The sequence below is a fragment of the Diabrotica virgifera genome, chromosome 3, assembly GCF_917563875.1.
Source record: "Diabrotica virgifera virgifera chromosome 3, PGI_DIABVI_V3a".
Taxonomy (NCBI): domain Eukaryota; kingdom Metazoa; phylum Arthropoda; class Insecta; order Coleoptera; family Chrysomelidae; genus Diabrotica; species Diabrotica virgifera.
Genome location: NC_065445.1, coordinates 221,131,877 through 221,155,790, shown reverse-complemented (window position 1 = coordinate 221,155,790; position 23,914 = coordinate 221,131,877). Strand labels below are relative to the sequence as shown.

Sequence of the window (23,914 nt, the reverse complement as noted above, 5' to 3'; positions counted from 1 at the left end):
CCGAAGACCAAGAGGAAGATCTCCAACAAGTTGGAGAGGACAAGTGAAGACTGTTGTGGACAAATTCCTACATGAAGCCGTTTATCTGACACAGGAGGAGTTTGGAAAAGGTGAATATTGTTAAAATGACATAGTGAGAAACAAACAAATGCAAAGATAGATAAATGCAAATCATAGAATTTAAACTGATCTTTGCATATGACAAAAAACGACTGAATACTATGGCATAAAATTTTTAACTAAAGTCATGTAGAATATCCAAGAGAGAGAGAGCAAGAGAGAGAGAGGGAGAGAGAGAGAGAGAGAGAGAGAGAGAGAGAGAGAGAGAGAGAGAGAGAGAGAGAGAGCGTGAGAAATGAAAGAATAATGGAAATCATCGGGTCCGATAAGACAATGGTGCAATACGTAGAAAAGTCACATTTAAAGTGGTACGGGCATTTGGTTAGAATGGAGAAGGAAAGTCTGCCGAAGGCAGCATGCAAAAGCATGGAATTGGAAATCCACCGAAAGAAGTACACTAGAATAAATTAACACCAGTAAAGGAACTAACATTAAAAAGGTAATGAATGCGAGCAACTTGGATGAGGAGATGTTCTGGGATAGACGAGTGTGGAGGAGGAGTCTAGAAAATGGACCTCCTCGGTAGACGCTATAAAGTACATAATATATTCTTAAAATGTTTCTTACCAGTTTCTGTAGATTACAGATTGTACATTTTCACCAAGGGGCATAACATCTCCAACTTGTCCAGCGTATTGACGAAGAGTACTTACTCCTTGGGTGGGGACAATGTCACTGAAAATAGATTTATTATAATTAATTACAATTATGCATAGTTACTTAATATGTAGTATAGGTATAATTTAAAAAATTATTTTATTGCAAAAATTATAAATATAAAAAATATAAAGACTGAAATGGTTTTGTATACACTTACGACTGCAGATAAACAGGGAGAATGTACTTTTGAAGTGTGTAAAATATGTATATAATTCCTAGCTGAGCGCTTTCGGCTTATAAAGCCATCTTCAGAGCTATGGTCAAAAACTTCAAAATACCACTATGAAGAGAGATGATCCCATGTACGATATAAAAAGACTTATATTTCTTATGCAGTTTTTAATGATATAAAAAAACCTTGTCTGTCTGTTGAAAAAAATTGTTCAATGTTGGTTTGTAGCCGGACTTTCACACAAAAAATTACAGAATGCACCGTGCATATTCTGCAATATGAAACCGTACACTTCAGATGGTAGGGTTTTTTGACATTACCATGACCAAATATTCGTTATCTGTAATGTAATTTTTTGTGTGAAAGTCCTTTGTGCTCGTATTTGATGTTTTTAATTTACCGGCTACAAACCAACAGCAACATTGAACAATTTTTTTCAACAGACATACAAGGTTTTTTCTATCATTAAAAACTGCATAAGAAATATAAGTCTTTTTATATCATACATGGGATTCATCTCTCTTCATATTGGTTTTTTGAACTTTTTGACCATAGCTCTGAAGATGGCTTTATAAGCCGAAAGCGCTCAGCTAGGAATTATATATTTTACGCACTTCAAATGTACACTTCTCCCTGTTCATCTGTAAATATAAAGAAACACGGAATTCATAAGATCACATGGTTTTCAAATGCCTCCAATGGCATGTGAATTACAACTAAGATTAGTATGCCCTAAAATTCTGCGTAATGATTTTAAGAAAGAAAAAATTAAGCATATAGCGGATCAAAGATAGAAGGGAAAATGTCAAGGATAGACGAGTAAATGAAAATTACACATTACCTATAAATAACGATAAATAAATACTTAGGCCATGAAATCCAAATTTCTAGGTACAATAAAACTGCTGAACTGCAAAGAAGAATCACTTTAACATGAGACGCATATCGAGCTGTATAAGATATTTTCAACAGCAATATGCCAAATTATTTGAAAACGAAGACGTTTGAGAAATGGGTGCTTCCCGTCATGACTTACGGTACTGAAACACTTTTCTTAATTCAGGCAACAGAAACTTAACTCAGAGTATCACAAAGTAGAATGGAACAGTCTTTACTTATACTGACTCTTAGAGACAGCATTACAAACGAGGAAATGAGAAAAAGAGCAAAAGTCACAGATGTTATAGAGTGCATAGCATGGGTGAAGTGGAGCTGGGCAGGCCATATGGCCCGAATGAATAACAGGCAGTAGATTCCAAAAATTACAGTCTAAAGACCATGAAGAAGGAGAAGTAAACCATCTAGAAGTACCAGAAGATGGCAAATTGAAAATTTGTCGAAATACAGTAAAATTTTTAAAATGACAGAAATTACTCTTACCTAATTCCTTGTACACGGTGTTTAAGATCCCAGTCTCTGATAATATCGTATATGGTTTCATTAATGAGTCCAGCTTCAACTAACATTTGGATTCTGTTAAGAAGGCTGTAGTATTTGGTGTCGTCAAGAGTACCTTCATACTGACGGAAAATATCAGTAAGAATATCACCTTGGTTGTTGTTTTGGTACCGTGAAACACCAACGAGGGTACGGTCGATAGCTTCTCCAGTTCTAAGTGGTTCCCCAACTTGGAACATCTGGGTTCTTGTGTTTGGACTTCTGAGAACAACTTCGACTTGACTGGGATCGGCAACACTCTTGAGGATTACGAGTTGGTATCCTCTAGAGTCGGTGAGAGTAACAGTTCCATCTTCTTTGACCAGAGCGGTTCTACCAAGAAGGGTTGGTAGAGCAGCGCTGAATGCGACTAAAGAAAGAAGAACTAATACCTTCATCGTCGTGCTGTATTAGTGAATGTGCCTTTTGGTTGAAGTGCACCTCATTTTATACAAATTGTGTTATAGATAATAACTTATTTTGCCAGTTTTATCACCCTTAACAACACATACACATCTAATGTAACCGAGGCATAGGTCAACTTGGTCGAAACTTAAAGATTGTTATTTATAAAAAAACAGTTACGATACCTACGAGTATATTTAGATACTAAACTATTAAACAATTCTTATGTAAACGACCTGATAATAATTTTTAAATTAAAAGATATTCTCTTACTCTATTTACGTACAATAAGTAAACATTTTAAAATACCTTTTAAAAACTGTTATACTCAGCAACAGTAAAAATAGACCCTAGGTCAGGGGTCACCAATTAGTTTCCCTGGGGTCCGTTTCGAAAACCTATGACACTTCCGGGGTCCGGATTTATTCTGCTTTTGTCTGACTGTTCTGACTCGGTTTCGTTGTGGATTATTCTTAAAAAAAATCCCCTATAAACAAATCAGAAGGGTGCCGGGCGAAATTTTTGGGCAGAAATTGTTTAATATATTTTTTAACAAATTCAAAACATCACCTTTTTTTTGCCCGAGAAAATATGTTTTTAGCATTTTTGGGTCATCTTAAATAAAAAAGATCTGTCATTTTATTAAGAGTTTTCAAGCATCACAAATGCATACTTTCGCATTTTTCACATTTTAAATCGCTAATAACTCAAAAACTATCAACTTATAGAAATATGACAAGAGACTTTTATTGTTAATAATTACCCAAGAAACCTAAAAATATATTTTTCGAGGCAAAATAGGTATTTATGATATAAGTGTTAAAAGTACACGTTTAAGGCACGCATGTGAAAGTTTGCAGAATGAGCGATAGCGAGTTCTGCAATTCACACGAGTGCCTTAAAAATGTACTTTTTAACACGCATATCATACAATAGTTTTTCTACAAACGTAATTACAGGACAATATCTACAAAAACTTTTACTTGAACGTGACTAACATTCCATTTTTATATTTTTTTGACATTACATCAAAATTATCTATACGGTCAATACGAACTGCAGTACCTTAAAAATATTTTAAAGCACTAGTGCCTTAAAGTAGCATTTTTAACGCTCGTATGGAGTATTAAAAATTTCATTTTTAACACGGTTGTAGAAAAAAGTAATTTTAAATTTGCTTAAAAAATTGTTTCACCCGGCACTCTTCTGATTTGTTTAAAGGGGACTTTTTAGGCCTTTTAGACCTGTTTAAAGGGAACATTGGTCTGTGCCCAACTTAGTTGGTCTGTGCCCATTGAACTGGCAAGTACCTAGTTATTTTTCAGGCAGGGAAGCATGTTACCCTTTAAGCATGTAGGTACTGATTTTAATCTTTTAATATCGACTGGCATTCATCATACTTTTATTAAATCTAACGTGTAAACCATATATTATGATGTCACCACTTTAATTAGTGTGCTAGTTTTAACTACTTAGCAGAATACACTGAAGATGTTGTGAATTAGAACGAAAACCGAGGCATAGGTCAACTTGGTCGAAACTTAAAGATTATTATTTATAAAAAAAAACAGTTACGATACCTACGAGTATATGTAGATACTAAACTAGTAAACAATTCTTATGTAAACGACCTGATATTAATTTTTAATTTAAAAGATATTCCCTTACTCTATTTACGTACAATAACTAAACATTTTAAAATACTTTTTAAAAACTGTTAAACTCAGCAACAGTAAAAATAATACCCTAGGTCAGGGGTCACCAATTAGTTTCCCTGGGGGTCCGTTTCGAAACGGAATGGGACGTTTCGATGCCGCCGGTTCATCGCCAGTCCATTTCATCGCCGTCATATCTCGCATTTCCTAGAATTCCTAATTAATACTAAAAATAACTAATAATTGTAACTGTCGAAAATTCGGAAATATATCAGATAGCGATTAATTGATTGGCGATGAATCGGCCGGCATCGGCATCGAACTGGCGGCATCGAAACGGCGGCGATGAAACGTCCTAGACCCGTTTCGAAAACCTATGACACTTCTGGAGTCCGGATTTATTCTGCCTTTGTCTGACTGTTCTGACTCGGTTTCGTTGTGGATTCTTCTTAAAAAATATCCCCTATAATCAAATCAGAAGGGTGCCGGGCGAAATTTTTGGGCAGAAATTGTTTAATATTTTTTTTTTAACAAATTCAAAACATCACCTTTTTTTGCCCGAGAAAATATGTTTTTAGCATTTTTGGGTCATCTTAAATAAAAAAGATCTGTCACCGGTTGCTTTTGGTGAGAATACGAACTTATACATAGACCAACGGATTTAAATAGAAGTTCAGCCAAGTAGAAGTTTAGCCAGAATAGAAGTTCAGTCAATAGAAGTTCACAAGTTGTGCTCGACGAGGGCCACAAAGGTCTTGCTGTCTCGTCCGCGATAACTAAGCTATTCTTGGCAACTGTAGAGAGTAGGTAACTGGCGACTCCGATGACGCGATATGCAGTGCTGCCAGCAACCACTGAACAACTGGTTGAGTTGAATTTGAGGTGCCTTTTGTGTTTAAATATTCATCATCTGCCCACAGTCGTCCACTGCTGAACATAGGCCTCCTCGAAAAACTTCCATTCAGATATATCCTGCGCTGCTGCAATCCAGTTGGTACAAATCCTCTTTATGTCGTCAGTCCATCTTGTGGGTGGTCTTCCCGGGTTTCGTCTATCCGCTCTCGGTCTCCATTCCAAGATTTTTTTGGTCCACCTATCATCTTTCATTCTAGCGACGTGTCCTCCCACTTCCATTTAATTTTGGCTATGTGTTTTATTATGTCTTCTACACCACTTCTTCTACGAATTTCTTCGTTTCTTACCCTATCTCTTAACCAACAATGATCTTTCCATTCTACGTTGCGTCACTTGTAGTTTTCGTGCAGATGTCCTTGTTAGGGTAAGTGTCTCTGCGCCATATGTAAGAACAGGCAGGACACATTGATTAAAGGCTCTTCTTTTTAAGCTGATAGGTATATCACCTTTAAAAATATCAAGTAGTCTTCCATATGCTGCCCATCCCAGAGTTATTCTTCTTAGCAGCTCAGCAGTTTGATTGTCTCTGGTAATTTTTACCGTATGTCCAAGGTATACGTACCTGTCAACAACTTCAATTTCGAAGTCTTCTACCTTTAAAGGATGGCTCGGAACTAAATTCGTCATCATTTTGGTCTTTTGTTAATTAATATTTAGACCTACTTTACGTGCTGCATTATTCAACATATCATTGGCAGTTTTTAGGTCATCTGAAATCAGAACGATATCATCTGCGAATCGTAGATGACTAAGCATCTCACCATCGATATTTATTCCTTTATTTTCCCATTCCAGTAATTTCAAAGCATGTTCAAGTACAGTAATGAACAACTTAGGCGACATAGTATCTCCCTGTCGAATAGCTCTCCTGATATATATCTTATTGGTAGGACAGTGCAGATTTATAGTTGTTGTAGAATTTCTGTATATATTTTCTGTAATATTGGTGTACCTAACCAATGATCAATTCGACACTCTTCCAATGCCTTAAGTAGTGCGGGTAGTTCGATAGTATCAAACGCTTTATGGAAGTCTATAAACGTTAGAACTAGAGGTCTATTGTATTGAATTGATTTTTCAATCAAGACTTTGATGCACTGTAGGTGGTCATTTGTACCGTAGTTGGGGCGAAAACCAGCCTGTTCTTTTGGTTTAAATATTACGTTTGGTTAATTTTAGAGTGAGATACGGACCCTTAAAACAAAAAAAGGTAAACATATTGGAAATACTTCAACTGTGCCGTTATCGTCGAATTATTCTGTAATTTCGTGAACGACACACCCACCTACCAACGAAAATGTGTTTAGAGTGGTGAATACAGAGATAGTGGCCAAATACAATTATTTTTCTTTGAAAAATTGTATGTACAATAACAAATATCCAGAACAAAGGATTAACAAAACAACTGCAGTAGAGTATCAGGAAATTTCATACATGTGGGAACGTCAGAGATTTGCCTAAATCAGGACGGCCAACAACGATGAGCAAAAGTGATCGCCAGGTGTGTTCGCCTTCAACTCTTGCCCGGTCTGATAACGATGATTCCAGTAAAGTATTCCAATTATTTTCAGATTTTGGTTAATAATTCATGCTTCTTTTATTTAGTATTTGCATTATCCTGGTGTCCTGTACTCCATTAAACGCTTTCTTATCATCAATCAGACATGCGAAGATGCCGCAATTGACGTTTTTGCATCTTTTGTATTGAAAACAAAGACCCTCTTGTACAACACCATTCATCAACCTGAACTGGTTGGGGAAAATTTAACTTTCACACAGCTTGGATTATCTTTAAGAACAATGAGACATTTAGATGTTTAGATGAGACATGAGGCTTGTTATATGTTATTCTGCATTGTTATTTGCATTTTTTGGCCCATGTTTTTTTTTTGAAGGGCAATAAACTCAGACTTCAGAAGTTCTGTTGGTAGTTTTCCAGACTTGTATATGTAGTAGTGTGATTATTGCTATTGTTTCGTTGTCCATTAGTTTGAGTAGTTCTGTTTGTATATTATCGGAGCCTGCTGCTTTGCCATCCTTAAGCTGTGTTACTGTAAAATAAACTTTCTGCCTTAATATTCTTGGTCTATCATTTACCTCTTCTTCTAGGTCAAAGATGTTATCTCTTTGGTATGTAAAAAGTGTCTCCAGGTATTTTTTTTCCACGTTATTACTTTACAGCTAACCCAAAATTACGTTTCTTTCAGAATACTTCAGTTTTTCTTTCTGTCTACGTCTTAGTTTACCTGTCAGTACTTTAACTTTTTTATAGTATACATGTCATTATGACGAAGTTTATTTTATTTCTTCAAACTTGGCTACACCGTACTGATGCTGACCAATTATAAAACTAGAAAATGGAAATTAAATTAAAATTCTAATATGCAAAAACAAATGTTTATTTATTTTCAACAATTATAACAAACATTTTAACAACAAATTACAAATAAAGCAGTTTTTAATACACGCGTGGTAGAGTTTGGTAAAGGTTTTGAGTTTGCCACAAACGTTCTTGTTTTGTGGTAGGAACCCTCTGGGCCATTACTTGTTGGGGAACAACTTTCAATTGTTGGAGCATAAGTACAATCTGTTGGTGGATAAGTCTTTGTTGGTAGACCAATTCTTGGGGTACAACATCTCCGTGTTGAACCAATTGAAGTAATTGGCTGTAAATGGTGAAGTATTGGGAAACCAATTCTTGGGGAACGGCGTATCTTTGTTGTCCCAAAAGTTGAATCAACTGTTTGAAGTAGGTTTGTTGATAGACGAATTGTTTAATCAAAACTTGAAGAACTCTTTCAACATTTTGGTAGGTAATTCTTTGGTAGAGGACGAGTTCCTGTGGGATAACCTGTCCTTGTTGAATCAATACTTGGATTTGTTGCCTTACGTGAGTTTGTTGGTACAAAACTTGTTGGATCAATTGTTGGATCTGCTCGTTAATAATATTGTGCTGTAAAATCCATCTTTGAAGGGAAATAGTACCGACTTCAGTTATGTTTTCGGCTAGGCGAGTCATGAAGAGCTGTTGGTAGTATAAACGTTCAATTACTTCATGAACTTGTTGGTAAACCAATCTCTGTTGGTAAACAAGTTGCTGGGGAACTACTTGTCCTTTAACAATGTATTGTTCAACTTCACGTGTAATGAGATTTTGATGGTAAGCTAATTGTTCAATAAGTTTTTCGATCTGTTGGTTAATCAGATGTTGCTGAGAGTGAACGTCTTCAGTGATTGGTTGTCTTCTTTCCATCATTTGAGCCCATCTTTGGTTGATCATTTCTTGTTGAGCGGTAAGTTGTTCGAGAAGTTGAATGTTAACGAATTCTTCAGGAACTTCGTATACTTTTTGTCCATTTACAAGTCTCATGTTTACCAAATAACGGTTCAATGGAGATTGTCCAAGTTGTTGTCTGTAGATTTGGTTCAAGATTTGGTTAGTGTTCATTTGATCTTCAAGACGATATTCTCCAGATAAATATTGTTGAGGTAAATATTGCTGTTGCCTCAATAAACCTTGTTGAAGTTGTCGTTGCTGTTGGATTTGTCCAAGAAGAGTTTGGAAATGTCTGAGTGGAGAATAGTTTTGGAGCAAGTCTTGGTCGAGGTTCCTGTAAAAAAACAATTAATAGTTACTTAGTATAATCAAACGATACCTACTTTATATACAGAAAATATTAATAAAAAAAGTTTAAAGGATACCTATATAAAATAGGCATATAAAATATGTGTGTAATATGAAATCATGTAGACAAGAAAAAAGAGCGAAAATGGAGCATGGAATATTATAGATTGAGCTTTTAGGGAGAAAATTGGATATATTATATAATATTGGATATTGGATATTTATTGTAGTATTGTTTAAAATATGAAGTTAAAATAAAGCGCACATTTGTTAAAAATAAAAACATTCATTTATTTAAGTAAATGTAGTTTGGAAAATCCCCTCTGAAGTATAATAATGGGATATCTGGAAGTGTTGTGGAAGAGATTTGGAGAAGACGGGTGTTCTGGGGAGAACACAAAACCAAAATATCTATTCTGGAAAAAAATATTATACAAAACGGTCGATTAAAAAAAGTGAACCGAGCATACCTAATGGTAGGCGAGCCCAAGCGGGGATTTTTGCAGTTACTCGAGCGCGTCAGATTATCATATGGGGAGAAACCTGGTGCCTTGCAGATGTACCTCTACCATATATTAGCTCTTAACACAGGGGAGTTCGTTAAGGGGGGCCCGAAAAAACTCTATCCTTAAAAATACTCGAACTTGTCAGATTAAGATAAGGTAAGTTAAGGACATGCAAAACAATGTATATTTCAAAAATCTGACGATTTGAGCGGGGTGTAAAGAAATGAGCGAGTTAAAAAGTTTCACAAAAAAAAGCGAATAATTCGCGAAATGAACGTTAGATCGAAAAACTAAAAAATACAATTTCAATATTTTTCAAAAATCTATCATAAATAGATCGTAAATTTAAAATTTTAAATACAAATCCCGCGATATTTCGCAAAATAAACATTAGATCTAAAAACTGCAACATACACTTAATAGATATTTTTGAGAAATCTATCGAATGGTACCAAACACGACCCCCCAGGGATGTGGGGTGGGGGGGGGGTCGTGTTTGGTGTCTTAAATATGAGCCCCAAATTTTTATTCCAGATTTGGATTCTTTACGTAAAAATAAGCAACTTTTACTCTAAACAATTTTTCGAATTATGGATAGATGGCGCTATAATCGGAAAAAACGATTGTTGGAAATGGAAAATTAAATTAAAAAATGGAAAGGCCTCACTAAAATGGAAAACTTTACTTAACTTTTTTTGGTTTTAGGACCTACTCTTCACAACCCAATAGGTTCCAAAGCGGTCGAGTGACTGCACATTTAGCATACTTCGCTCCCCTACTATAAACTACTTCCGCCACATATCCAGAAAAACGAGGACTATAGAACTAGTGGTAATAGAAGGAAAGGTAGAATGCCGAAGACCAAGAGGAAGATCTCCAATTGGAGATGACAAGTTGAAGATGACAAGAGGAAGTTGGAGAGGAAAAGTGAAGACTGTGGTGGACAAATTCCTACATGAAGCCGTTTATCTGACACAGGAGGAGTTTGGAAAAGGTGAATATTGTTAAAATGACATAGTGAGAAACATACAAATGCAACGATAGATAAATGCAAATAATAGAATTTAAACTGATCTTTGCATATGACAAAAAACGACTCAATACTATGGCATAAAATTTTTAACTAAAGTCATGTAGAATATCCAAGAGAGAGAGAGAGAGAGAGAGAGAGAGAGAGAGAGAGAGAGAGAGAGAGAGAGAGAGAGAGAGAGAGAGAGAGAGAGAGAGAGAGAGAGAGAGAGAGAGAGAGAGAGAGAGAGAGAGAGAGAGAGAGAGAGAGAGAGAGAGAGAGAGAGAGAGAGAGAGAGAGAGAGAGAGAGAGAGAGAGAGAGAGAGAGAGAGAGAGAGAGAGAGAGAGAGAGAGAGAGAGCGAGAGAGAGAGAGAGAGAGAGCGTGAGAAATGAAAGAATAATGGAAATCATCGGGTCCGATAAGACAATGGTGCAATACGTAGAAAAGTCACATTTAAAGTGGTACGGGTATTTGGTTAGAATGGAGAAGGAAAGTCTGCGGAAGGCAGCATGCAAAAGCATGGAATTGGAAATCCACCGAAAGAAGTACACTAGAATGAATTAACACCAGTAAAGGAACTAACATTAAAAAGGTAATGAATGCGAGCAACTTGGATGAGGAGATGTTCTGGGATAGACGAGTGTGGAGAGGAGTCTAGAAAATGGACCTCGTCGGCAGACGCTATAAAGTACATAATATATTCTTAAAATGTTTCTTACCAGTTTCTGTAGATTCCAGATTGTACATTTTCACCAAGGGGCATAACATCTCCAACTTGTCCAACGTATTGACGAAGAGTATTTACTCCTTGGGTGGGGACAATGTCACTGAAAATATATTTATTATAATTAATTACAATTATGCTTAATTACTTAATATGTAGTATAGATATAATTTAAAAAATTATTTTTTTGCAAAAATTATAGATATAAAAAATGTAAAGACTGAAATAGTTTTGTACACACTTATGACTACAGATAAACAGGGAGAATGTAATTTTGAAGTGTGTAAAATATGTATATAATTTCTAGCAGAGCGCTTTCGGCTTATAAAGCCATCTTCAGAGTTATGGTCAAAACGTTCAAAATACCACTATGAAGAGAGATGATCCCATGTACGATATAAAAAGACTTATATTTCTTATGCAGGTTTTAATTATATAAAAAAACCTTGTCTGTCTGTTGAAAAAAATTGTTCAATGTTGGTTTGTAGCCGGAAAAGTTAAAAACATCAAATACGAGCACAAAGGACTTTCACACAAAAAATTACAGAATGCACCGTGCATATTCTGCAATATGACACCGTACACTTCAGATGGTAGGGTTTTTTGACATTACAATGACCAAATATTCGTTATCTGTAATGTAATTTTTTGTCTGAAAGTCGTTTGTGCTCGTATTTGATGTTTTTAACTTTACCGGCTACAAACCAACAGCAACATTCAACAATTTTTTTCAACAGACATACAAGGTTTTTTCTATCATTAAAAACTGCATAAGAAATATAAGTCTTTTTATATCATACATGGGAATCATCTCTCTTCATAGTGGTTTTTTGAACTTTTTGACCATAGCTCTGAAGATGGCTTTATAAGCAGAAAGCGCTCAGCTAGGAATTATATATTTTATACGGAATTCCTAAGATCACATGGTTTTCAAATGCCTCCAATGGCATGTGAATTACAAGAAACACGGAATTCATAAGATCACATGGTTTTCAAATGCCTCCAATGGCAAGTGAATTACAACTAAGATTAGTATGCCCTAAAATTCTGCGTAATAATTTTAAGAAGGAAAAAATTAAGCATATAGCGGATCAAAGATAGAAGGGAAAATGTCAAGGATAGACGAGTAAATGAAAATTACACATTAACTATAAATAACGATAAATAAATACTTAGGTCATGAAATTCAAATTTCTAGGGACAATAAAACTGCTGAACTGCAAAGAAGAGTCACTTTAACATGAGACGCATATGGAGCTCTATAAGATATTTTCAACAGCAATATGCCAAATTATTTGAAAACGAAGACGTTCGAGAAATGGGTGCTTCCCGTCATGACTTACGGTACTGAAACACTTTCCTTAATCCAGGCAACAGAAACTTATCTCAGAATATCACAAAGTAGAATGGAACAGTCTTTACTTATACTGACTCTTAGAGACAGCATTACAAACGAGGAAATGAGAAAAGAGCAAAAGTCAGAGATGTTATAGAGTGCATAGCATGGGTGAAGTGGAGCTGGGCAGGCCATATGGCCAGAATGAATGACAGGCAGTGGATTCCAAAAATTACAGTCTAGAGACCATGAAGAAGGAGAAGTAGACCATGTAGAAGTACCAGAAGAGGGCAAATTGAAAATTTGTCGAAATACAGTAAAATTTTTAAAATGACAGAAATTACTCTTACCTAATTCCTTGTACACGGTGTTTAAGATCCCAGTCTCTGATGATATCGTAGATGGTTTCATTAATGAGTCCAGCTTCAACTAACATTTGGATTCTGTTAAGAAGGCTGTAGTATTTGGTGTCGTCAAGAGTACCTTCATACTGACGGAAAATATCAGTAAGAATATCAGCTTGGTTATAGTTTTGGTAAGCTGAAACTCCAACGAGAGTACGGTCGATAGTTTCTCTAGTTCTAAGTGGTTCCCCAACTTGGAACATCTGGGTTCTTGTGTTTGGACTCCTGAGAATAACTTCGACTTGTCTGGGATCGGTAACACTCTTGAGGATTACCAGTTGGTATCCTCTAGAGTCGGTGAGAGTAACAGTTCCATCTTCTTTGACCAGAGCGGTTCTACCAAGAAGTGTTGGTAGAGCAGCGCTGAATGCGACTAAAGAAAGAAGAACTAATACCTTCATCGTCGTGCTGTATTAGTGAATGTGCCTTTTGGTTGAAGTGCACCTCATTTTATACAAATTGTGTTATAGATAATAACTTATTTTGTCAGTTTTATCACCCTTAACAACACATACACATCTAATGTAACCGAGGCATAGGTCAACTTGGTCGAAACTTAAAGATTATTATTTATAAAAAAAAACAGTTACGATACCTACGAGTATATGTAGATACTAAACTAGTAAACAATTCTTATGTAAACGACCTGATATTAATTATTAAATTAAAAGATATTCTCTTACTCTATTCACGTACAATAAGTAAACATTTTAAAATAACATTCAACAACTGTTATACTCAACAACAGTAAAAATAATACCCTCGGTTATATGCTAGGCATAAAGTAAAGGATAAAGTAAAAATTATAATAAAAATGGCTAATAAAGTGCCAGTATAAGGTTCTTGCATTCTTGCTATCCAAAATGTGTATTCCAAAGCGTATTCCAAAAATTAGTTGGAGCTTTTTAAAGAAGACCTCCTGTATCGGAGTGGGCAAGGAAGATTAACAAAAATAGATAAATAGATGAATTTATACAGCAGTGTACAGAAATTAATTATAAAGACGGTATACAGTGCTTTTCAGATAAAACTATTTACCTTAAATAACTTTTGAACCACTAATTTTTAGAAAAAACGCAAAAACACGTCAAATAATACTTGAAGCGGGAGACATTATGCCGTATTTATGGTTGCCGGAAAGGCACCCTTTCACCCCCCGTATCATCCCTTAATTTGTTTTAAATTACTACCCCCTTTTTTATTTTATATTTGGATTCTCCTCTTTGCACTGATTTCAAAAATGTAGAACACTTGATGCTTAAAGTAATTAGTTTCTGGGAAAAATAAAAACAAAACTGGATTGAAAAAAATTATTTTTTTAATAATTTTATGTACAAACAATTAGAATGATTATTTCATTCATAGGAGATTCAGACCAATAGAAAGCTACAGAAATAAAAATTAAGGTTATTATTTTTTAATGATCTTAACTTCCAATCTTATAGTAAGATTTTTGATCACGTGTTTAATTCTGTCCAATCAGATTAAAATTATACTGGGAATAATCTACTGTAGAAAATTACCGATAGAATTTTTTAAGTAGATTGCTTTTGTTTAATTGCAACCAATTTCCTAGTTTTACCAACTGTCAAATTTAAGAAAGTATCCATAATATACTTTTAGTTCTGCATCTAATGTCAAATTGTCACGAGGAGAACACAAATAGGCACATTTAAGCGCTTGATTTACTTTGGTAAGATTATTTCATGAATAAAACTGTATTTTTAAATAAATTAACTAATATTTTATTAATATCTTCATCCATATATTTGCTAACCTGTGCTTTTCACTTTGACAAGTTGAAAATGTGTGTCACATTAATTGGGAATAATGTCACTGACTGTTTTTATACAAAGACTTGAATTTTATATGTAAGTATTAAAAAATAATCTTACAAATATCCCACGACAGTAAGAATAAATAAGAAAATAATGCTTCGTTTTTTCTCAAATTTGTTGTCATTGGGCAATAGCGACTCGAGCCCTGCGGACTCTCGTTAGACAAGACGGAAACGGCTGGTTCGTTGGAAAAAATATTCCCATGAGATTTTTTTGCATAATCACATTCGTGAGACATCCCAGAATAAGGTTCAAGAAGTCGCCCACGTGAAAAGTGGTCCAATTTTTTTTTACAATTTTTTTTTTGATCAAATTGCAAAAATCAATATTTTTAGCCCGGACATTTTTTTTAGGTTTTTTGGACCATTCTGGACAAAAAAGGTCTCATAATTGTTCTGTAAAGTTGATCATTTTTGAGTTGTAAGCAATTTAAAATTGAAAAATAAAAACGAAAAATGGCGATTTTCAAAGCTAACTCGGTTAAAAGTTATTATTATTTATGAAAGTCATAAAGTGACTAGATCAAAGTTTAAAGTCTCCCCTACAAGATCCTGAAGAAATTTTTGTCATTATTTTATTACTGAGCTGTTATTTTTAAGTAATAATACTGAGCGCCATGTAAGTGTTAGGCGGCCGTAAATGCTGAGTGCGAGAGAGATGCCATTCTAGCAGTCCAATTGTGCATCTTACTCGCACTCACATTTACAGCCGCGTCAATACGATCTAACCGCTCATTGTCATAAATTAAAAATAACAGCTTAGTAATATATTATTGACACAAATTTCTTCAGGATCATGTAGGGGGGCTTTAAGCTTTGATTTAGTCAATAATAATTTTTAACTGAGTTATTAAGTCTTAAAAATTGCCATTTTTGCGTTTTTCAAATTTTAAATTGCTTATAACTCGAAATAGATCAACTTTAGAGAAAAATTATGAGAAACCTTTTGGTCCGGGCCAAAAATATTGATTTTTTACAATTTGATTAAAAAAAATCGTTAAAAAAATTTGGACCACTTTTCACGTGGGTGACTTTTTGAACCTTATTCTGGGATGTCTCACGAATGTGATTATGTAAAAAATCTCATGGGAATATTTTTCCCAACGAACCCGCCGATTTCACCTTTTCTAGGTGTCTATTGTCAGACAACAAAATTTCGAAAAACTGTCGCATTATTGTCAATTTATTCTCACTGTTTTGTGATATACACGATAATTTTTGATAATATCCAGTCGTCAAGTATATTACGTCAGATACCCTTCGTTACTACGAGAAAATACATTCAGTGACATTAATGACAATTAATGTTTTAAAAATTATGTTAAAAGTGATGACCGTCAAATATTTATAACAACTGTGTGTTTAATTGTACTAATTTGTACTTACATAAATAAATTACAATAAAATTTTGGTTTTAAACAGTTTTATTCATGAAATAATCGCAGCAAATTGCACTCGATCTCTAAAACTATTATCGAATTTTTGCCCTCGTGACACTTTGACATAATTTAAATTAAAACTGTCAAAGTGTCACTCGGGAAAAATTCGATAATTTTAGAGCTCTTGTGCAATTACTACTGCACACTTTACTACCAAAAATTTTAATAATAATTATTCAAAATGACTTTTGAAAGCTTGAATAATTATTGTTAAAATTTGTGAAGAATTAAAATTTTTGTTAGTGAAATGTTCACTATAAACGTTATAAAATTGTTAAAAAAATAATTTTTATTCAATCCAGTTTTCTTGCTTTTGTATTTATTTTTCTCATGGACTAATCACTTTAAGTATCAAGTGTTATACCATTTTTGAAATCAGTTTAAAGAGGGGAATCCAAATATTAAATACAAAAGGGGGTAGTGATTAAAAAAAAATAAGGGGGTGAGAGGGTGTCTTTCCTGGCAAGCTTCAATAATGCATAATGTCTCCCCCTTTAAGTATTATTTGACGTAGTCATATATTTCTCGTAAAGAAAGGAGCAAAAAATTATGAAACATTCATGTTTGACCAGTAATTTTTTTTAAAATAACCATCAAAAACAGAAGGTCTAGGACTGCGTCAATAGTATATCTGTAATTTGATAAAAATAAATTTTTACCCAAATTTAACACTTGATAATGTAAATTTTATAAACATACTAATTATAGTACACAAAAGTGCTTTAACTGCAGTTTTGTAGAAAAATTATTGAACTGTTTATTATATGATGGTTTTTTACTACTGTTACTACTTTTGTAGTATCAGACGAAATGGAATCAACACGATGGTCATAAAAAGGCTACGGAAATTATAGTATATGCTGACGACACGGTAATAATTGCAAGAGACCAAAAAAACTTATTCATGACTCTGATAGAAGAAGCGAAACTTAGAAAAGCAAAAATAAATGGAGACAAGATGAAGTTATATGCTAATCTTAAGGGGATGGGTACGAACTTTCGGCTTCAATGCTATTTAAATGGGATTCTTTTTTTTTCGATTCCTGAGAAAACTAATATGTAAGTATTATGTAATATGTAAGTAAGTATTTATTTTTTAAAAATTTAAACGCAGAATGAAAGATTACGTTATTACCGAGGGCCAAAAGTCCCTGAAAACTTCTATACTGTTTATTTTAATAAGTTAAGGGGGTGAAAAACTAAGAGAAAATTTAGTGTGATTTTTAGTTTAAAATATCTCATTCAAAAGAAATTTTTTATTCATTCTAAGGGACTTTCGGCCCTCGGTAATAAAGTATTATAATATGTAATTAGTTTATTATGTAAAATTGAAGTAAACCTGTATACAGAGTAGGTATATTGTTAATATATATATATATATATATATATATATATATATATATATATATATATATAAAGTTTTTGGTTATTGGGTTATGCAGCAATTGATAAGTGTACTCTTTTAAGTCTTTATTCCGAGCTTTCGTTCATGATTATGAACATCGTCAGGGTGCTACAATTATATTATATTTATATCTCGGAATAAAGACTTAAAAGAGTACACTTATCAATTGCTGCATAACCCAATAACCAAAAACTTTACATTTACTGTCAGCAAAGACTCATTGTCTTCTTAATATATATATATATATATATATATATATATATATATATATATATATATATATATATATATATGTATATATATATATATATATATATATTTACTCCCAGCGTATGAAGTGAGCCACATATCAAAAGAAACTGCGGTTGAAGTGAGGTCCTGTACAAAGTGAGGTCCAGTATACGGACCTCACTTAGTCAATCAATGTAAGACTTTTTCGTAGACATGTACTGATAGCAAACACTGTTTTTTTACAAAAAAAAGTGGGACCTCACTTTGTATGGTCCACATCAATTTTTAGTTCAGAGATTTTCCGCATAGAGGCGCTGACTTTGGCGTATATTTTCTAACCATGTATATTCTATGCCCTGTTGAATAACTTACGATACACATAGTGAGGACCATACAACTGGCAACATCTGTTCAACCAATCTTTAAAACAGTGGATCGTCAATCGTCGCATAAATTCAAACAGTACAAAAATGTTTAATACTTTAATCCTTTTTGAGAGCGTAGGCGCAAAATTTCGGTCGAGTTCTTTTTAAACGCATTTATTTTTTTTCGAATCCTGAGATAACTAATAGGTATTTTTAAAATATTTAAACGCAAAATAGAAGACTACATTATTCCCGAGGGCAGAAAGTCCCTTATAATGAATAAAAAGTTTCTTTTGTAATATATATTTAAAATTAAAAATCAGACTATTTTTTTTCACCCCTGTGACTTATTAAAATAAATATTATAGAAGTTCTCAAGGACTTTCGACCATGGATAATACAGTAATATTTCTTTCTGCGTTTAAATTTTTTTAAAATACTTAAGGTTTTCTCAGTATTCGAAAAAAATGAACGCATTTAAAAATAATTCGAGCGAAATTTTTGCGCATATGCTCTCAGAAAGGCTTAAAATACTATAAATTTTTGTAATCAGTATTTCAATAGTTATTTATGATATAAGTGTTAAAAGTACACGTTTAAGGCACGCATGTGAAAGTTTGCAGAATGAGCGACAGCGAGTTCTGCAATTCACATGAGTGCCTTAAAAATGCACTTTTTAACACGCATATCATGCAATATTTTTTCTACAAACGTAATTACAGGACAATATCTACAAAAACTTTTACTTGAACTTGACTGACATTCCATTTTTATATTTTTTTGACATTACATCAAAATTGCTTATACGATCAATACGAATTGCAGTGCCATAAAAATTTTAAAGCACTAGTGCCTTAAAGCAGCGCCGGATAAAGGGGCGGGCGAGCCGGGCGACCGCCCGGGGCGCCAGAATTTGGGGGCGCCAAATTTTGAGAGACGCTGATATATAAATATAATATTTACCCCCCTCCGTGGCTCAGTGGTAAGAGCGCCTGCCTTTGGATCGAAAAAATCCGAAAGGTTGTGGGTTCGAATCTCACCAGGGTCGGAAATTTTTCATTTATTATAAATTAATAAATGAATATAGTTTCTGTCCTCGTGGGATCGGTTCTCACCGGAGGGACCGCAGACGTTCGGATACAATTAGCGTCTCTTTGCAAAGACAATGACGTCAACATTGCAAAGTAACAAGCCACTTACTCAACACCCACACTACTTACACATGACACTAGGTACCTAACTGTTCAAAATTACCGTACCTACCATGCCAATGGCCATTAGTTGTCGAGGCATTAGCTAAACAAAAAAAAAATATAATATTTTTTACATTCACTGTTTTTTTGGACTTTATAGATTATCTTTGGGCTAAGATTACTCCTAAGACAATTAATATTAAATAATTGTAACAATAAGAAAACTATTTCTAGCTCACAAAAATTCTCTAATAAAAATAATGCAACCTAAAAACTGTTATGGCTTTTAAAGGTCATTTTTGTCAGGTAATACCTATCACTTTTATGGTATTACAATGTTATACATACATACTTAAAATACACGAAGATCAGATTTACGAAGTATCAACAAATTTATGAATAGTCAGTGATATTATTATACTGCTACTTGTCATTATAGCCTCAATGGTTAGATAGTTTTGTCTTCCTGTTCTGTAAACTTTGCTTTATCAACATTGTCGTGTGTCCGTGGGTGTGTAATTTGAAATAAAAAAAAAACAAACCAGGTATATCTATATGAATTAGAATTGACAAGTTCTTTTTCATAATATGAATATATAGAAATTTATTTCGAATACTTTGTACGCGTTAAGATGTTTCACTTTTTGCATAAAAACGGCACGAACGACGTATGAAAAAAAGGAATAATAGATTTTTGTATATATCATAAATTGAACGAGTAATTCCAAAATGATTTGTTATTTGAAATATCTCAGTGGCGTACTATGTTTTTCTTTAAAAAAATTCACACCATTTCAACAGTAGATATAAAATTATTAATTTTATGTCAAAAAATGCGCAATAATTACCTCTTAAAACACATCAAATTTCATTTGCATATCTGAACCGGTTTTAGAACAATAAAGAAATCGTCAGTTTGTAAGAAAAATGTCAACACCCCATATCTCGGAAACGAAGTATTTGCTGACATACGCTTATAGAGCAAACTGTCATCATTTTTTCATATAGAATTACCCTTTAAAGTTTGTTGCATTTATTTAGAAACATCCTGTTTTTTCTTGACCACCCTGGATTTCCATAGTTTTTCCTGTATTATTTCACTTGACCGTTATTTTCAGTTCTTTCTGTTTTTCCAGTCCTGCAGGTTTCTTTTCTAATATTGCTTCGTCCATTTTATCTCTAAAAGATTTTCGGGGTCTGTCTCTCTTCCTTCTTCCTATCGGGCTCCAATCTGTTATTCTGTTTATCAACGATTTTGGTCTGCTCTTCTGCCATGTCCGTACCAGGTTGAGGTTAATCTCTTTTGTTCTATGTTGTCTATTATCCCTTGAATTCATTACCATTATTTTCTTAATCTCTATGTTATTTATTCTATCCCTTCTACAGCTTCTACTTAGGTATTCGATCTCTGTTGCTCTTATTTTGCATTTGGTTTTCGTATTTTTTATTCAATTTTCACACCCATTATTCAGAATACTTTTTGTCATGGTGTTATATTATATTCTTCTTTTTGTTTTTATACTGATGTTCTTATCCCACAGTACCGGGTTTAATTTTAGTATGCAGCATATTGTTTGTCCTAGTAACTCGATACCTAAAACCATAGCTTGGTTCTATAGGTATCGAGTCATAGAGATAATAAAAAGCTCATGAGATAATAAAAAAAAAATAATGAATGATTTTATTTGAATTTGCATAGATGATTGTAAGGCCAAGGATATCACAACGGCTCTAAAAGGAAGAGAAAAAATAAAGATGTACAAGCTCGCGTTTGCAAAGAATATCCGCATGTTATTTTATGCTAAGTGGATGCCACTCCCTCAATTTAGTTATTGGGGATGCAGCTATATCTTGCGCACAATCAACATGTTTTTTGGTCTTGTAGAAGATTTATACACACTAAATGATATAAATGAGTCAGATTAAATAAATTATTAGACGAATTTTTTACTAAGCAACAACATTTTTGTTTATTTTAGTAGTATTTTGACAACGACACCCGATTTGGGCGTCGAAACGATAATAAAATTATTTTTTTCAATTTAATTGTGGCTTATTTTCCATCTAAATAGTTATTTATACACATTTTTTACTGGTTGTTGATAATGTGCATTTATCTTTTACCTCGCTTCTTCGTCGCTTGAACTTAAAATGTGCTCGCTATGCTATGCCCTATGTTGGATAAGTTGTAAGTAATAACTATCCTACTATTTTTTAAATAAATATATTGTTACATAGTTCTTTATGGTAAAATTTTGATTTTTTCCTATTTTTTTATATTTGCAGTAAATTTGTATATTCTTATATGAAGGGGCGCCAAATTTTATTTTGCCAGGGGCGCTCAGAACCCTAAAACCGGCACTGCCTTAAAGTAGCATTTTTAACGCACGTATGGAGTTCTAAAAATTGCATTTTTAACACGGTTGTAGAAAAAAGCCTTTAAATGAGGTGTCACATGATGTACTTACTTTCCTATTTAAAAAAATCAAAGTTGTGCCTGTCACCTGAAGAAGAGGGATCGCGTAAAGTTCGAAACATTTACGCTATAATATACTATGATTATTTTAAAAATCGACCTATCCGAGCGTTTTTCTTATGTGCTAAAAATAAATAAGTTAATAAGGGGGGTAAAACTTATTCCAGCGAACTGTATTTGTAACAACCAAGGTAGGGATGGCGGTTGTTGAACAAAAAACCGGTTTTCGGTTATACCGGTTTTTTACTTACGGTTTAACCTGGCGGTTATAACTGGTCAAAAAAAGCGGTTGTTCCAAAAACCATTTTTCGGTTTTTTTAATCAGAAGCAAATACTCGATAGGTTATAATGTTAATATAATGTTATGTGTTACATAATATTGTGTTTTCAATTTTATCAATCAAAGGCAAAATAAAAATTAAATTAATTTTTTTTTAATAACGCGGGCACATAAATTTGATACACCCTGTATATTGATCTGTAAATATTTATTAGAATTTAGTTTGGATGTAAGTGGATTTCTTTTTTTAATGAGCTTTCCGATGAACCATTAAAGACTTTTGTGAATAATTAAAGTGAAAATAACGATGTATTTTGATTTAAAATGGAAAAAGATTGTTTAGGGTAGAGGTAATTATCAATTTCTAGAAAAGTGGTTTTAGGAGAAAGTTTGGAATTTTAGTATCTTTGTTTCAACACGAGTAAATGTTGTATAGTTCTCAGAAGGTAATTAGGATGGTCGGAATGGTTTTGAGGGTGACTGTTTTGTTTGTCGAATGGAAAAGTCGATGTTTCAGATTCTTGGCAACGTGGAAGGGGAAAAGTAGTTTGAATGATTAAGAGAGTTTGAAGGGGAAGTCATTATGTTTTTGGCATCGCTGAGGACTGGTTCGACGTTTTAGTGGATAGATAGTTAGCAGATACCAGTGGCTGTTTGATAGTGGAGAATAGTGTTGAAAAGTGGAACGAGAGACAGATCAAATTGAGACGAAATACCTCTTTGATTCTGTATTATTGTGAGAAGGAGAGCAGAGAATTTTTGGAGTTTTGTTTGAATCGAGTACGTGTCAAAAGAGGCCCGGCTTGTTGGAGAATTGGTGCTGGTATGCTGATAGTTTTGAAGCTGGAGAACGGAGAGGGCTTTGATGAGTAGCCTTTAACATAGTCAACGAGGGAGAGCTGTTTTGGGTCACGAGAAGACATCAGAGTGAGTGAAGCAAAAGGTCAGTCAACTTATGTGAAAGATATTTTTATGTTCGGAAACTAAAATTTTGAGTAAAAGGCATATGAATTAAAATTCCAATATTTCTAAAAGTAAATAGGAAGTATAGCTAATCTTGCGAATACATAAATTTGTTTTGTTTAGTTTGTTTTACCAAAGTCATCGGGAACAAACCGATAAATTGTTTTTTTTTAACTATAATAAATTTAAGTGGTAAAGATTTCATTCAGACATCTGTGTCCACAGGTTTTAGATTTGATAGAGTTTAGAGTATTGATTTTGACAAATAAAAGACAATTCTGTATGTTTATTTTAATATTTTGCTTTATTTCTTTTCCCTATTTTATCCCGATTAGGATCAACTAAGAGATACTGAACCCACGAGAGAAGATAAGTATAACGTGAGATAATTTAGATTTTTTTTATAGTATAAAAAGGCACCCTGAGATTTTTTATTCATTTTTATGTATGATTTGCGACAATTAAATAATTAATCAGATAAATAATAATTAATATATAATTAATAAAAAGCAGATCATAACAATACATTTATATTGCAATTCAGTTTGCTCAATTTTCCTCCCGAAAAATTCCCCAACCAATTCAACCTATAAAAATTTTCCCATGTGCTTTCAAATTACCCTAAAAATGGGCGAAAGTACCCCAATCTGGCATCTCTGATTCGTCGCTCGTTGTAGACGGCGTCGGTGTATATTGCGTTGTCAATTGGGATATTCCCAAAACTCCCAAAAGTGATGATCCTACCGATCTACCGA

General features: G+C 33.6%; 1 protein-coding gene across 4 annotated transcripts in view; it reads right to left on the bottom strand.

Annotated features, from left to right (window-relative positions):
• The window catches only part of LOC114328787 (uncharacterized), a 71,747-nt gene extending 58,244 nt beyond the window's left edge, over window positions 1–13,503 (bottom strand). The window contains exons 1-3 of one of the 4 annotated variants that reach the window (XM_050645855.1): window positions 12,917–13,503; window positions 11,226–11,333; window positions 8,881–8,975 (exon numbers count right to left, since the gene is read on the bottom strand). In XM_050645855.1, the coding sequence (XP_050501812.1) occupies window positions 8,881–8,975; window positions 11,226–11,333; window positions 12,917–13,371 (658 nt within the window). In that variant the 5' untranslated portion in view covers window positions 13,372–13,503. Of the gene's footprint in view, window positions 1–687; window positions 796–2,332; window positions 2,823–7,747; window positions 8,976–11,225; window positions 11,334–12,916 lie in introns of those variants that run through there. The other 3 variants (XM_028277745.2, XM_028277746.2, XM_050645854.1) reach the window with 3 other exon arrangements.
• Between the last annotated feature and the right edge of the window lie 10,411 nt (window positions 13,504–23,914).